The following is a 16,188-nucleotide window of genomic DNA, read 5'->3' as shown; positions in this document are numbered from 1 at the left end:
AACCTTTATTGCTGAAATTGTTGTTGTAATAAGCAATGAAAACCACATTAACTTTTCACTTCACTTTATAAACAGTCGACGAAACAGTTCACGTGTAGATGACTGGTAATTAATTTTAAAAACTGGCGTTTAGCTATAAAGTTTAAATATATTTATGAACAAATTTTCATATAAATAAAGTGTAATCAAATATCTATCATCAATTATATGAAACACCATAATTTTTTAGTCAATTGTAACATAACCTATTATTACTGCACTCGCCAACAGCGTAACGGAACAATGAGCGTAACGGGACACAGCGTAACGGAACTATGTGCCTAACGGGACACTTTTTCGTGCGTTCAGCCGGCGTTCATCGATTTATTAGACGTTGTCACGTCAAAAAAAAATCAGCCAATGTCAAATGTTAAAACACTAGACAGCGCAGAGAGAATTCCCATGGAAGAAATTAGTCGGATCTCAAGACTGATGTCTTGTCTGTTCGTGCCTGAAGACGGGAACAGATGCCAGTTCCCAAAAACGACGTCGCAGCTGCTTGTCTTAAAAGCCTGCTGTGTTCGTCTGTGCAGTCGTCGTCGTGCCGTCAACGATATTTATTTAGTTTCGTCGCTGCTTTTGCCTGTGCGTCGCCGTGTTGTCGTTTTGTTGTACCTACAGATTATCGGTTTTGTATCATCGTCGGGCTCGTCTGATTGTCGCTGCTGTCCAAGATTATTGCTTGTCTGTATTTTCTGTTCCGTGTTAAAACCGACTCGTTGTTGTCAGCCTTTGTCTGTGCTGAGATATTTTTTTCCCCTACTAATTCCTTCCACGTAAAATCTATCTGTGCTGTCTGTGTTTGACATTCGACATGGGATGGTTTCGGCTGGTTTTCGGTGCTTTTGTGTATTCGTCTTTCTTGTTCATTCTTGTTGTTTCTGTGTGACACACAGAACTAAATGGCGTATGCCGACGAAAATCAGTTGAATAATGTTACCTCCATTTAAGAACGTATCTGAACAGTATGGCCTACTGGAATTGCTCTTTGGAATATAAGTCAAAATTTATTTTGTCACTAGTTGATGCGCACGTGCTTCGCTACGGAAGTCTTAAGGGCATAATACTCTCACCCTGCTCATTTTACATTAAGGATGCGAAATATCCTTTGTTAGTGCTGCTCTATGAGCTGCGATGAACCTATGTTTGCTATTTATCCCTTCTTTTTTTTTAAATAAACAATGATCAGAGTCTAACTGAGTGGGTTTTGTAATTATACCCGAGGCCGTACAAACGAGTAATTGAAAGAAACCCGAAAGTACTTACAATATATTGACGTAACTCAGTTTTTGATTTTAAAATTTATAGATAAATTACTATTTTTACCATTATTTTCCAAAACGAAGGCCAGACGAAACTTCCAGATACTTAGACGTTCTGGCTGGAAGATTCCAGATACACCTTTCTTACATAATAATACGTATTGGTGGGGTGTTTGGGAGGGGGGACAGGTTATAACAAAAAAATTGTTTAAAAATTCAAAATTCGGATAGCGAAATTATAAACATGGAACAGACGTCATTTAACCCACACGGTCAAGAATTACTAAATGACATTACGAATTTCATTTGGTAATCATTAGAAGCGGAGATATTTGGGACAATGTGGTCGAAAATCCCATATATGTATGTGTTTATGAAATATATATATAAACTTAACCGAAATCCGGAAAAAAAAATCCTGTGAGGTGCGAACTAACCTGCCTTGGAGATATGAATGAATCTACTTTGGATAATCTGTGTACCATTTTACATCTCTTGAGTCATTTCGTCTCCACGCATTGCGAACTACTATAGGTAAAAATCACCCACTTAATTTTTTTAAATGAAGTTTTTAACATTAATTTGAACATTGATGCCACTATTTATTTATGTAAATAGTTATTTGGCTAACCTAGTTTTCAACAGAGGAATCAAATTAAATTCCATGTGCACCAGAAATATGTATAGCAGAATTAAAATTTTTGGCTACCGAGTTTGGTTTAAAATTACTTAAGTGTCCAAATAAAAAAAATAAAAAAATAAAAAAAACCTGTTGAGGTACCAACACAGGACGTTATTCCCGTGTAAAAACAGAAAGTTCGTGTCTGTATTGTGAGTTTTTTTCCTCCGAAATGCACGATAACTTCAACTGTGTATTACTTTAATTTTAATTTTTATCATAGCTAACAGGGTTTTTTTTTACCTTGGAACATATATATAGCTTGCACACGTGTATCTAAAATAAACGCAATCTCACTTTGTGCAATATACGAGTTAATGTTATATTGTTAATCGCTTCAGCTATCAACGGATGTAAAAGATTTCTATATGGCGTACACTGCCACACTATTTTTAGCGCATTACATATATACTGCATTTTATGGACGTATTGTGCTTGGAATGATATACGACAAACACATTAAAGTTCGTCGTGTTAGTTATCGTCGGTATTATCATGACCCTACACTATTAATTCTGCCGTCCTGGAATGGATGTACAACGCCTAATCGAATTTGTCGTGTCGTGGCATTGTGACTCCAGCTTTAAAGATATTTATTTCAAACCCAGACTTCATAAATTTGCAATAAATCATCTCTAACTATTACAAACTACTAATTCATAAAAGACAAAGTTTCTAATTGATTATTTTCACATTGACAGTCGCAGATGTGTTACTTACGTTGCCTGTTGCACAAACATTATTTGACTGTATATTTCTCACCGATAAATCAGGAATTTTTTCGCTCGTACAAAAGTTTTGTACTTCTTTACAGGTACCCTAAATGAAAAAATGTTGTTTGTTGACAATAATATTTACAAATAAACTTTTTATCCTGGCTGTGTTATCTTTGCAATGTAATACAACACCTATGCAACTAAGGCAGTGCTGCTGTGGGTTTGGACCACACAATACTGCGAGGTGCCACATGCATAAAACATAGATATGTGTAGACGAAAACCAGCAGTTATTGGATCCCATCATAGCGTTAATGGGATTTTAGTCTATGAAATGGATGTCTGATCTGAAGTTTTAAGTGGGGAAGCCTATGATGTACATTCTATATTGCACAGACCCGAATACTCACGCTGGCAAGCCTTATTTTCACAGACGAGAGAGCCAAACGTCCGATCACGCATCTTCGGTTTTTTTTGTTCATTGTAAATAAATATACATCTCATGATAATTAATGGTCAATTAGGTTAGGTTAGCTTCATTATAAATACTTTAAAACATTGTGGACGGTTGATTTGGTTAGGATAGCTACATTAAAGATACTGTGAAATCATATAAACTGTTTCCTAGCCCTGGATAGCTACATATTAATAAGTTATTTGCTAAGCAACCATAAAATGATTTTACAGTATTTTTAATGTAGCTATACTTACGTAATATAACCAACCTTCCACAATGTTTTAAAGTATTTATAATGTAGCTAACATATCCTAATCGACCGCAAAATTTAATGCCACACCGGTTTATACAATGAGATAGAACGGGAAAAAAAAAGCTAGCATGAACTTCGGGGAACTTTGGGTTTGGCTCTCTCGTCTGTGAAAAGAAGGCTTGCCAACGTAAGTATTCGGGTCTGTGCAATATAGAATGTACATCATAGGCTTTCCTTTTAAGTGTACTGGTTAACAACTGGATATCAAAACAAATCGTAGGCGTGCATAGGCGTGCGCAGGACTTTAGTAGTGGTGGTGCCAGATTACACAACACCCCTATCATTCACGGACCCCGAGCCTAAAGCGGGGAGTCGGGGGGTCCTCCCCCGGAAAAATTTGGATTTGAAAGCGCAAAATGGTGCTCTTTAAGGTGTTTCCGAACAAAAGCATTAAATACACGGATGTAAAAATTTTAACATTTTTTATGACAAATTATGGCTTTGAACATTATAATCGCCAGGAAAACTACTAAACTATTTACAGTTTTAAGCTTTGTTGAGCCATAAAGTAAATTGCACAAATTGTTTGCATGGAATTCATGCTGGTGGCTTTGAAAAACCGTACTTCATGTTTTCTGAAGATGTCAAATAAATGCTAGAAAAAACATTCTCAAATGTTAAGTTTTAAAATCAACAAATCAAGGGAGTTTTTGTAACAGACCTCAAATATGTAAAATTTTAAAATAATAAAAATACACAAATAAGAGTGGGCAAAAGTTTTAACTTTTGGAATACAACAATAATGTTTTGTCGGCGACTGCATATGAGTCATCGAGTAAGCCTATCCGATTAGAATAATGTATTTTAAGTAGTAGTATATGTTTAGATACAATATTGTTCAAAATTTCTTTTGAAAACCAGTTTACAAGTCCAGAACAAAAAATAAAAAACCTTAGGGAAATCTGCTGAACATAATACTCTGTATTACTAAAGGGCCATTCGTCGATGAAACGGAACAATGTTTTTAAATTCATCAATGATAGCATTTGTGTTTGCACAAGCAGCCAGTTTTTGCTCCACAAATGGAATTATCAGGTTTTTCAAGCATTCCTGGCGCATTGTAGACCTAAGCTTTGATTTTATGATAATAAGCTTTGAAAAAGTTCTTTTGCTTGTACAGCTAGTTACAGGCATTGTTGCAAATGTATTCATTACTGCACTGAAGCTTTTGTAGGTTGAACTTCGCTGAAACATTGACAGCCAATCAATCCAGTCAGAAACAGTTTTAGGTTGAAATTCGGTGTCCATATCTCTCTTTGTCTTCAAAAGCTTCACTTCTGCTTCTAGTTCCGCAGCATTCACTCTGAACTGTTTTGGGAGAACTTCAAAGTCACTACTTTCACACTTGTAAGGACCCAAATTTAACCCAATTAGCTTTCCTGTGGCAGAGATTAATTTCTTGGTTTCTTGTTTCTTGTGCAAACCTAGAGTTGATACCTTGAAATAGACTGTACAAAACAGAATGAAATGTAAACAGTTTCAAATCATCCTTTTTGGTTTCTGCGTAGAAGGCAGTAGAAAAGCACGAACTGACAATGCCTTCTAAGATGACTGAGACTTTTCGTTTTCGAACTGTAGGGATTTGAACATCCAGTAAGTTACACATTTCCTTAGTTTTGGTAAAAATATCCTCAAATTCTTCTTCGTTGTTTCACATTTCTACCAAGGCAAGGGCCACGCTTTCAACATCTTCAACTGCTTGACAAAGGTCTATTTTAGTATTTTGCAGGGCTTTGATCACTTTCACCACAAGCTGAAGGATTGGATGCATGATTTGCAAAGACGCGATGAAGTTGAAAGATTGCACTTGTAGCAAAATGCCTTTACCTTTAGCCCGGAGTTTTGAGTCGGAAGTAGATTCTGTATACTCTTCAATGGCTTTTACAATGTAAACCAAGTGAGCATGAATAACAGACACAGCTTCTGAACGGCACGCCCAACGAGTATCTGAAAGGGATTTTAGAGTCTTGATTTTGATAGTAGTTTCTTTTACAATATCCTCATATATAGCATGCCTCTTAGGACTACCTTCAATATAGCTGAAAATTATCTGGACTATTCCAAAGAAATCAAATATTATCGGATTTTCCTTGTGACTAGTGCAGGCGCTTACTAAGGCAAGGTTCAGACAATGTGCATAACAAGGCACATACATTATCGATGAATTGACCTCTTTGCATCTTGCCTGTACGCCGGTAAATTCACCTGCCATTGCCAACGCCCCATCAAAACACACACAAACTATATCTTTCCACAGAACACCTACTTCAGTCAGTACACAGTTTATCGCTTTAAATATGTTTTCGGCATCAGTTGACTTCAATCGCTGTAAGGACGTCAAGTCCTCGACAGGATATTTATCTCCTTTAGGTATGTAGCAAAACACGACTGCCAGTTGCTCGTGATGGCTCACATCAGATGTTTCTTCGGCAATAATTGCAAATGGTTGGCCCCTAATTTCATCACTTATATTACTGTGTATTACTTGTATTACTGTGCTTAGGGACGCTAATATGTCGTTCTGAATATGGTTGCTGAGATAAATACAGTTCTTAGGAGAATTTTCAATGTAACTCTTAAAAATAGGATCGTATTTTTCCAGAATGCTAACGATTTCCAGAAAAAGACCTTTCTCGTCACTCTCCTCGCTCACGTCATGACCTCTAAAGGGTTTTCCACCTTTTACCAATAGACGGACAATATCAATAAGCCGTGACATGTACTTATGATTTTCCAGATGTTTTTTCTCTTTTCCTTTTAATTCAGCTTCCTTAGCATCATCCAACATAACATCAACTTGTTTACTTACATTAAAATTTTCCCAGCCAACCATACATCTACTCTTTTCGTGTGTTTTGAACATTTCGTGAGCTTTATGCCACGAAGAAAACCCCATTGTTGTAAATGCATTTTCAATTGACCCAGGAGCTGAACTGTCATTAAGAGCGAAACAACGGCATGCAAAACAATAAGCAGCATCTTTCATAACGCTATACTCAAGCCATTTGTAATCTTGAACGATCTATTCCTAGAATATTTCCCCTTTCCAATAGTTTTTACAGGTTAGGTTGAAAGACAAGAATGATATGGTCCACGAGAAGTTCTAGCCAATTTCTCTCGTCTGTTTTTTTTGGTAGGTATTGACAAGGATCATCAAGCTCAGCTTGTCTTTTCACAGGTTCTTCATCCGTTTTATCGTCTTTGCAAACAATATCCGTACTTAGACCAGCAACAGCAGCTGAAAGGAAAGGGTACGTACAGGTAGTTTCAACTTCAACTTAATCATTATGTATTGTGATTAAGGGACTCGCCTACCCATGCCCAAATTGCACTGTCGTGGAGAACAGGAGAAGCCCTGTAAAGCCTGCTCCACACGATGCCCAATTTCGCTACACATTCTGTTATACCCGTGGGTATAAAAGTTTGTTTAGCAGAAGAGAAGAAATAGTTCATTTCTCTAAATACACGAGACATAGAATACTAACAGAAAACCAGCACTTAGTTGCCGAGCAAAGCAAGCATAACAGAGTAGAATAAATATGCCGCTGTACATTTTACCAAATACTGAAAATATATTAAAATTGCAGTTGTTTATTTTAAAAATTATTTAATCTAAAAAAAAGTCTTGCAGTTTCATTTAAGCCAATACGTGTGGCGTTTCTAAGAATCATTAAATAAAATGTAAAAATACATGCTACTTGGAACAATTGATATAATACAATAATATTATTATAAAAAAATGTTAGATGTTTAACACCATGGTTTGAACCACTCCACAATTCGCATTTTGAATCCTATCTGCGCGCTCTACCACTACACTACCGAAGCTATTATAGTTCGGTCGAGATACAGTGTATTATTAAGAAAGTAAAGCAGGTTTTCTAACGTATTTTAAAACTTCTGATTACTTTTTTTATAACCATTTAGTTTAAATGATATAGTTCACGGTAGTTTCACACTTTCACTATCATATAGTTTTATTTGACACACAAAGACATTTAGTATCTCTACTGCACGTAGGTCCGTCATTTTGATGACTCTGGCACGTTCTATTACCGTTTTGTTTAAGACATCTGTTATGAAAACTTTCATACCCGAAGGAAGACCTGTTGAAAGGGTGCTGAAAAGTTACCCACACGAGAGCAGGCGCGCTAACAGAAAAAAGGTATGAAAACTGCTAAGGAAATGGGTATCGTGTGGGGCTTGTCTAAGCACACAAAACCATCAAATGTCCATCCAAAGTGTTTATCTAAAAGAGGAACGCAATTTTTAAACAACTGTCCTTAACGCCTTAAGTACTTTCAAGACAACGCACATTCATAACAGCAATTTTTAAAAGCCTTCAAAACAGCTAAAACTGGCTTATTCAGCAGGCCGCTATCTCTCAAAATATACTAACCTTGCATTGGACTTTCCACCCCATTTTACGCTAATGCAATTAAAAAATAAATATAAAGTACCACAGATAAAATATAGGAAAAATAACTTACGGTTTTCAGGCTGAACATCCGTACCCTCCGATCTGGAACTGGAATCATTTCGGGATCGGGCTTTTTCATTTTAATCACCCATTTAGGTATAATCATAGCAGACCGATATATACAGCAATTAACGAACCATAACAACTAACTGTCAACTAGTGAAAATAAAATGATAATTAATTAATGACATTCACATAACAAACACAGGCTGTACTCGTGTACTCATTAGAACAGTAAACTGATGAGTAAGCAGTAAGAGTAAACACTACACAGTAGTGCTACCTGGCGGACGGCGGCAATTATTCCGTGCGCCTGCCGAGTGGAGTGAACAGTGGACACCGAGCGCGCATTCTATGTTATTCGAGGAGAACTAGGAGAAGTATTTACATTTCAGAAGTTTCGTAGCCACGGCCCGCGTGTACAACTCAAGTAATTGCACCTGGCTTGTTTCCGTGTGTATATATGGTTCGATTGATAATTGATATATTGATAGTGTTATGAGCACATATCTGTAACTCGACACAATTGAAAAACATATTTTTTGTAAATAATACGGTTTTTTGTAAGTATGTATTATTTCTACTTGTAAAAAACAAATAACGTTAACCCTAATGGTGGTGCCAATGCACCTGTGGCACCTACCGTGCGCACGCCTATGTAGGCGTGTAAAGGCTAATCGGTAGAACAAAATATCGTAGTAGGTTCATATATGAAAGTCGTGGAAAATCCGCGAGACAGGTGACGCTCAGCGAACCTGGCGGCATGAGCTGCACCTAGTGAAGTAAACAATGTTGTTAGTAGGAGTTTTTTTGGTTTTTATTTCACTTTAATTGCTATTTTATGCGTCAAAGCGTTACAGACATGCATTAGAAGTGTGTAATTTTGGCTACAGTAATTGGCATTCTTTAAGGCTTCTGCTACAATATTTGGTGAAGTTTAGACTTCCTGAATTTCAACTGGTCACGCGTAAAAGTAACAATATTTAGAAGCATGCCATTAAGTGGAAGTGCTCAAAAATACTATTTATGTTTTTACAAAAGAGTGCTTGCTGTTGGAATTTACCTGCACACACACACACATATATATATATCTTCATATTGTATTAAATTATCAAACGTTAAATAGGTAGAAGCTGTAAAAACATTAAAATTAAGTCAGTTTTGTTGACCAAAAATATTAAGTAGCTATTACTGAAAGTTTTGTGACATGATTTTTTTATTTCCATAAATTTCACGTGTGTCTTACTCCATGTGGAAAATGGATACCACTAATTTCCATAACAGTCTTAATGAGAAAAGATACATGACTTAGAATTTAAATAACTAATTTATATAATTGTTATGTAAATGTTGGCATTTATAAATTATTTAAATGATTAATGCAATGGGGAATTTTGATTATTAAAATTTCTTGAATATACACCCGTGCAGTTTTGAACTGTTTGACATGGTAACAATTTATGACTGCAAAATAAGAATAAAAAAAATGAAAACATAAACCCCCAAAAAATCTAAATCAGGAGATATCCACCATATAAACCCAACGGTGGACCTAAACAGGTATTGTGTACAACACGACGACGACAGCACAGAAGAACACATCCAAACATAAATATAAGAACAAGAATTCTGTGGAAGGAATTTAATCATGAAAAAAAAATAACAGCATAGACGAACACAGATAAATGCGGACAAGCAAAAAAAAAATGGACTACGCCGCAAATATACGAACATAGCGATGAAGATAAACCGATAATATGGAAAATAAAAAGACAAGACCGACGAACAATGGAGGTTTCCATAGGCTGATTTAGACTTGTTTTCTGTGGGTATATGTTTTCATTTTTTTTTAAATTATCATGAATTTTTTCGCCCGTGACAAACAGGTTATTCCGACCTTACGGTCGGCATTCTCACGTTCCCCTCCCACATATGCTCCCTAATAGGGTAGGGTGGGAGTAGCATTCCAGTTCGCTTTTTATATAAACATTTCAGAGCTTTTAAGAAAAACAGAACAGTTACTGATCGCTCCCTTTTGTTGATTCGGGAGGATATTAGAAGCTTCGGCAATGACCAGCGGCTGGGGCCACCAACCCAGCATAGTCACCGCCTCAGCCCCTTTACCACACTCAGCCCCTTTACCACACTCAGCTGACCAGACAGTTGGCTGTGTCTTATCAGCACTGCTGGCGCCTTCTCCGAACTCCCAAATCACACTGGGACCCTTGAAAACACCCAGTTAACCCGTGGTCCGGTGGAGGCCTATCCAACCTCTGTTAACTATCCAGGCTGGTGCCCGTGACAAACAGTGCGAAACTGCAGTTGCGAATGTACAAGGAATTGTATGAAATGAAATGTTGGCGTTGTCGCTGAGGTGGGCGTGTGGTCGCTTGCAGGCACGTACCAGGGCCAGTGGCTGCGAGGCATGCGCCACGGGTACGGCGTGCGGGCCAGCGCGCCCTTCGGCCTCGCCTCGCACTACAAGCCGAAGACGGTGCGCGCGTCCATGACGTCGCTGCGCAGCGCGGAGGCGGCCGGCGGCGGCGGCGGGGGCGGGCTGGAGCCGACGGCGGAGCGTGACCGCCGCGTCGACGACTCCAGGGGCGGCTTCGTGCTGAAGGCGCGCAGCGACGAGGCGCCCGTGCGCCGGCGGTCCCTGGTCGAGAAGTCCACCAACATCAAGAAGTCCATCCTGTCGGTGAGTGCCTCCGAGGAAAAACTGCATCCTTGCTGAACAGTATACAGGCTCCATCATCGAGAAGCCCACTACCTCAAATATTTACATCCTGCCGGTGATTGCCCCCGCGGAAACACTTGTCCTTGCTGATCATTTCCAACTCCCTGGTCGAGAAGTTCACCAACATCAAGAAATCCATCCTGTCGGTGAGTGCCTCCGAGGAAAAACAGCATCCTTGCTGAACAGTACAGGCTCCATCATCGAGAAGCCCACTACCTCAAATATTTAACATCCTGTCCGTGATTGCCCACGCGGAAACACTTGTCCTTGCTGATAATTTCCAACTCCCTGGTCGAGAAGTCCACCAACATCAAGAAGTCCATCCTGTCGGTGAGTGCCTCCGAGGAAAAACAGCATCCTTGCTGAACAGTACAGGCTCCATCATCGAGAAGCCCACTACCTCAAATATTTAACACCCTGTCCGTGATTGCCCACGCGGAAACACTTGTCCTTGCTGATAATTTCCAACTCCCTGGTCGAGAAGTCCACCAACATCAAGAAGTCCATCCTGTCGGTGAGTGCCACTGAGGAAAAAACGGCATCCTTGCTGATCAAGAATGGCTCCATCATCGAGAAGCCCACTACCTCAAATATTTACATCCTGTCCGTGATTACCCCCGCGGAAACACTTGTCCTTGCTGATCATTTCCAACTCCCTGGTCTAGAAGTTCACCAACATCAAGAAGTCCATCCTGTTGGTGAGTGCCTCCGAGGAAAAAATGGCATCCTTGCTGATAAGTACAGGCTCCATCATCGAGAAGCCCACTACCTCAAATATTTACATCCTGTCTGTGATTACCCCCGCGGAAACACTTGGCCTTGCTGATCATTTCCAACTCCCTAGTCGAGAAGTTCACCAACATCAAGAAGTTCATCCTGTCGGTGAGTGCCTCCGAGGAAAAACGGCATCCTTGCTGTGAACAGTACAGGCTCCATCATCGAGAACCCCACTACCTCAAATATTTACATCAGGTCCGTGGTTGCCCCCACGGAAACACTTGGCCTTGCTGATCATTTCCAACTCCCTAGTCGAGAAGTTCACCAACATCAAGAAGTCCATCCTGTCGGTGAGTGCCTCCGAGGAAAAACGGCATCCTTGCTGTGAACAGTACAGGCTCCATCATCGAGAACCCCACTACCTCAAATATTTACATCAGGTCCGTGGTTGCCCCCACGGAAACACTTGTCCTTGCTGATCATTTCCAACTCCCTGGTCGAGAAGTCCACCAACATCAAGAAGTCCATCCTGTCGATGAGTGCTTCCACACAAATCACTATAATCTGGCTGATTATTAATAGTTCTCTGGTCGAGAAGACCAACAACATCAAAAAGTTCATCATGTCGGTAACTATCTGCATTCAAACACTTTGTCATTGCCTTTTTTTTCTTCAGCTCCATGGTTAAGAATTTCACTAATATTAACAAGTCCATTAGCCATTAGGCTGTTGCTTCCATTGAAACACTGAACCTTTTCTGATCATTACCAGTGCTCTCATTGAGAAGTCGCTCTTCTTTCCCTAGCAAAAAGAGGTTGCAGATAATTCACGTTTTATGTTCGCCACATTAATCTGTATCATTACTATCACCAATGCAGTTCATTCTCATCAAAATAGATTATCGTGAAATATTTTCAATGGAAAATATTGATTGTATTTTTTTCATGTTGGAATGCTGTAGTCAAGCTTATTAATTTTAATGCGATGTTAAGGGCTTAAGTAAGTTAGATATTTTGTATAGTGTACAAAGTTTAAGATGATGTTGCAACAAAGTATTTGACAAGGCATGCAAAAGCAAAATAAATTTTGTGGTAAAATAAACTTGACTGTTAGTTTCCTTGCAACGGTGTTTCGTCGCGTGAGCGTGTGACCTCTCGGGCCCGCAGAACCTGAAGCTGAAGAAGCAGCGCAGCACGGGAGAGCTGGAGAAGAAGGGCACGTCCGCCAGCATCAGGAGCACCGGCTCGACGGCCTCCTGGGTCAGCACCGAGTCCACGCAGTCCGTCATGACCAACGCGTCCGTGCACACCGACTCCAACGCCAGCTTCGTCGTCGAGGTCAGTCGGCTGGTCCTTCAAGTCTTCCACAACCCGAGTCTCCCACAACCCGAGTCTCCCAGAACCAGAGTCGGCCTGGAAGGGGGGGGGGGGGGTCTGGGCTCAACCCTGTTTATTCCTAAATGTTTAACTATTATAATTTTTTACAAACTAGAAAAAAAATTGAATATTTTTTTATTCAATGAAATTTTAGAAGATTCTATACCTACGGCTAATTATATTTTTCTGTGGCTATTTTCATTTTTATCTCAGTGTGTGACATCGCTGTGGTTATTTAAAGTATAATAATTTTATAAATAAACCTTAGTTTGTAGCTACTTATAAAATAGTAACCATAATCATACCCTGTAATTTCAGGTTAAATAGCATTATAAAAAGAGTAGGTACGAAATAACCATGCAATTATAAAGTAGCACGTGACTGTAAAATTTAGGCATTAGAAATATTATATTCTTTGAGAAAGAATTTTTTTTTGAAATTTTTTTATCTTTTGTATGATAAAATCTACCACTGCATACTTTTATGAATAAAATTGAATCATTTTTATTGAATTATCACTATTTTGTATGGATACAAAGAAGGAGTGAAATGAAATCTACAATTTAATTGATAAATTTACTTTTATTTGCATTCATTAATTGAAATATATTTATTACTTTTGTAGTGTCACGCGCGCCGTATTTATTTTTACAAGTACGAAAATGAAAGTATTGTAGCGGCCGGAATTCGAACCATCAACCTTTGAAATGTTAATCAGCGATGCTAACCGCACGGCCACGAGGTCATTATGGATTCAATTATTTCAGATGTTATAAATTAATAATATTCCACGCACAATATTTCTTTGAATTTCTTTTAACTAGCATATTCTCTGTTGGACTCGAAATATTTACACGCTCGTGGGCTCATAACTATAATACGGTGTGTGATTTAGTTGATCAAATAATAACTTATGACAAATAATTACCAATCTCAAATTAAAGTGTGTAAAGTATCATACCAGCAATAAATATTTAGTTACACAGCTAAAACAATACTCATACAACACTGTTTAAATAGTATACTGCTTTACACTAGTAATTAAAATAATACGTACTTGTAAGAACGCCATTTCCTTGCAAATATACTCCCATGGCGCGGTGCACAACAATAACCTCGAACCCCGTTATGCTGGCGTCTGCCCCAAGCCAAGCCGTGTGTGGCAACATGCGCAGGCGTGATCCAACCGGCGCAACCCGCCTATCCCTGCAGCATGGCGGGGTGAAACCTGAGCAGTACGCCACCACGTGCCGACCGAGTTCTCTGTACCGTCCGAAACATACCAGAGAGATGCCACGCATGCGTAAACAGGACACATCCGTAGTGGGACATCCGTAGTGGGACAATTTTTCGTGCGTGCAGCCAACGTTCATCGATTTATTAGACGTCACGTAAAAAAAAAACACTTTAGTGCATGGCAGCCACTCATCTTTGTTACGCTGTGATGATGTCATTGCCTCATCCTACCCTATCTGCTGTAAAGAAGTTTCACTTTAAAATGGTGCTTCCCTTAGGTTCACATAAATCTGTCAAAATAAACTAAGGCTCGTCCCGAGTCTTTTCAAACCCCACATTTAAAAAATATATATAAAAAATAATAAATGATACAGTGGCAGCCATAACTGCACATGTAAACTGCGAGTAACTTGTACATGGGTGTATGCACAGAGGAGGGTTAGGAAGGAAGGGGGGAATAAATGTATCATTGCCACCAACAAATGGAAAGAATTTGAAAATAATCATTGGGAAAAGTGATTGTCCACCCACATCTTTTTTTATTCTTTTTTTCCACGAAATTATAATCTGCAAACGCTTCTGAACTGCTTAAGGTTTACAATGAATTCTGATAGCAAACAAATATTATTGTAATTTTTGTCCTATCAATGTCAAAAGAAATTTTATTCTTGTGATTGTTTAACAATTATCAAAAATAATGTAGAAGTTGGTAATGATTTATTTTCAACAGTTGAAGTTTGATTTTAATTAATCTGTAAATATTTTACTAAATGTAATTATGTAATAAAATTACATAATATAAATTAAAAATTAAACAGATGTACATATCACTTTTTTTTAATTAGTTATCCCTTTGAAATGAAAAGTGAGATTAGTGTGATTTTATTAAAGTAAAATAAATTTCAGAATGCCTTAAAACAGAGTTAAAAATCAGAGTACTTAATCTATATTAACCCTAAATACCCAAAGAACTGTCTATGAGACTGTAACATCTCATGGCTAGGTACAAGATTATATGGCGAATTGTGTTAAAGCCGAAATAACACCGAAATGCAAGATAAATAAATCATGGTATTAAATTGCCAAAACTTAATTGAAAGCATAGAAAGGTTTTTTTTTATGTTTCAAATTCAAGGTCTGTAACTATTTCCAGACAAAATTTGTACAAAGTGCATTGATCACAAAAATTAATTTATTTTGTTTTATTTTACATTTCTTTTTGGGTCACTTTGAAACCACACATTCTCGCTAATTTTATTTTTTATTGTATTGAATATATATCTGTTGTAAACTAATTTATTACAATTTACTATATCGTAAAAATGCAGCATATAAATTTACCACTATTGTGGTGGAGTAAGTATTTCAAAACAGCTTTTACTCATACATATAAAAAAAATACATTTTGGCACAGCCTACAGGTGTAGGTAGATTTTGAAATACATTATTATTCTGGAACTAGAAACTTCAATAATCTTCTGGGCTATTTTAAGCATTTAATGTTAAGGAAATTCTATGTGTTCTCAAATATTGCAAACTAATCTATAAAACATTTTCTCATATGCCATGCAGCGAAAATGAGTAGAATGTTTTTAACTCCTTGCATCCAGTAGTAAGAAGCGTACAACTAATTTCATACGGTGCTGCTAAGGAAGTTATGAATAATTTTGACCTTTAAACACTATTTACCATCCCTGCACTAATACGTGGCCATATAAAAATTAGCTTTGGATCATGGTTTAAGATAATATTAGGTTGTTAAAAAAATTTTGAATAAATTTAATAGCAAGGATCTTTAGATTTTATTTTTATTTTAACCCCTGTTTTTTAAGTAATGATTCAATCACAAATTGTTCCAGCAAAAGGTTTGATGATGTGTAGAACTTTTAAAATAAATGATAACGGATTTGATAGTATACCTAATAAAAATAAACAATCGTATTTTTTGTTTTTCAACCCTTATAATTTCCACTCCATGCAGTAATGGTTAGTCATATGAAAAATTATTTCTCACTAATGTTGTAGATAATATTTTAGGTTTCACAATAAATAAGAATATATTTAATAGCGTACATGGTTCGAAAATTGACTTTTTTTTTTAATTTTAACCCTGTTAATTTCAACTACTTGCAGCAATGGTTCATCTTAAGAAAATTTGTGCATAAAACAGTTTTAG

General features: G+C 37.7%; 2 protein-coding genes across 3 annotated transcripts in view; one reads left to right on the top strand and one right to left on the bottom strand.

The window, feature by feature from the left end:
* Window positions 1-16,188, top strand: part of LOC134538691 (junctophilin-1) — a 386,273-nt gene that overhangs the window by 228,508 nt on the left and 141,577 nt on the right. The window contains exons 3-4 of the mRNA XM_063380120.1: window positions 10,343-10,644; window positions 12,567-12,737. Of these exons, the coding sequence (XP_063236190.1) occupies window positions 10,343-10,644; window positions 12,567-12,737 (473 nt within the window). The remainder of the gene's footprint in view (window positions 1-10,342; window positions 10,645-12,566; window positions 12,738-16,188) is intronic.
* Window positions 1-16,188, bottom strand: part of LOC134538692 (rootletin-like) — a 32,506-nt gene that overhangs the window by 6,909 nt on the left and 9,409 nt on the right. The window contains exon 1 of one of the 2 annotated variants that reach the window (XM_063380123.1): window positions 2,701-2,845. The exons of the other annotated variant lie outside the window; for it this stretch is intronic. Within the exon in view, the coding sequence (XP_063236193.1) occupies window positions 2,701-2,720 (20 nt within the window). The 5' untranslated portion in view covers window positions 2,721-2,845. Of the gene's footprint in view, window positions 1-2,700; window positions 2,846-16,188 lie in introns of those variants that run through there. 2 annotated transcript variants of the gene reach the window in all.

Source organism: Bacillus rossius, chromosome 14 (genome assembly GCF_032445375.1).
Source record: "Bacillus rossius redtenbacheri isolate Brsri chromosome 14, Brsri_v3, whole genome shotgun sequence".
Taxonomy (NCBI): Eukaryota; Metazoa; Arthropoda; class Insecta; order Phasmatodea; family Bacillidae; genus Bacillus; species Bacillus rossius.
The sequence above is the reverse complement of the archived record's forward strand: the minus strand, read 5'-3'. Positions and strand labels throughout refer to the sequence as shown.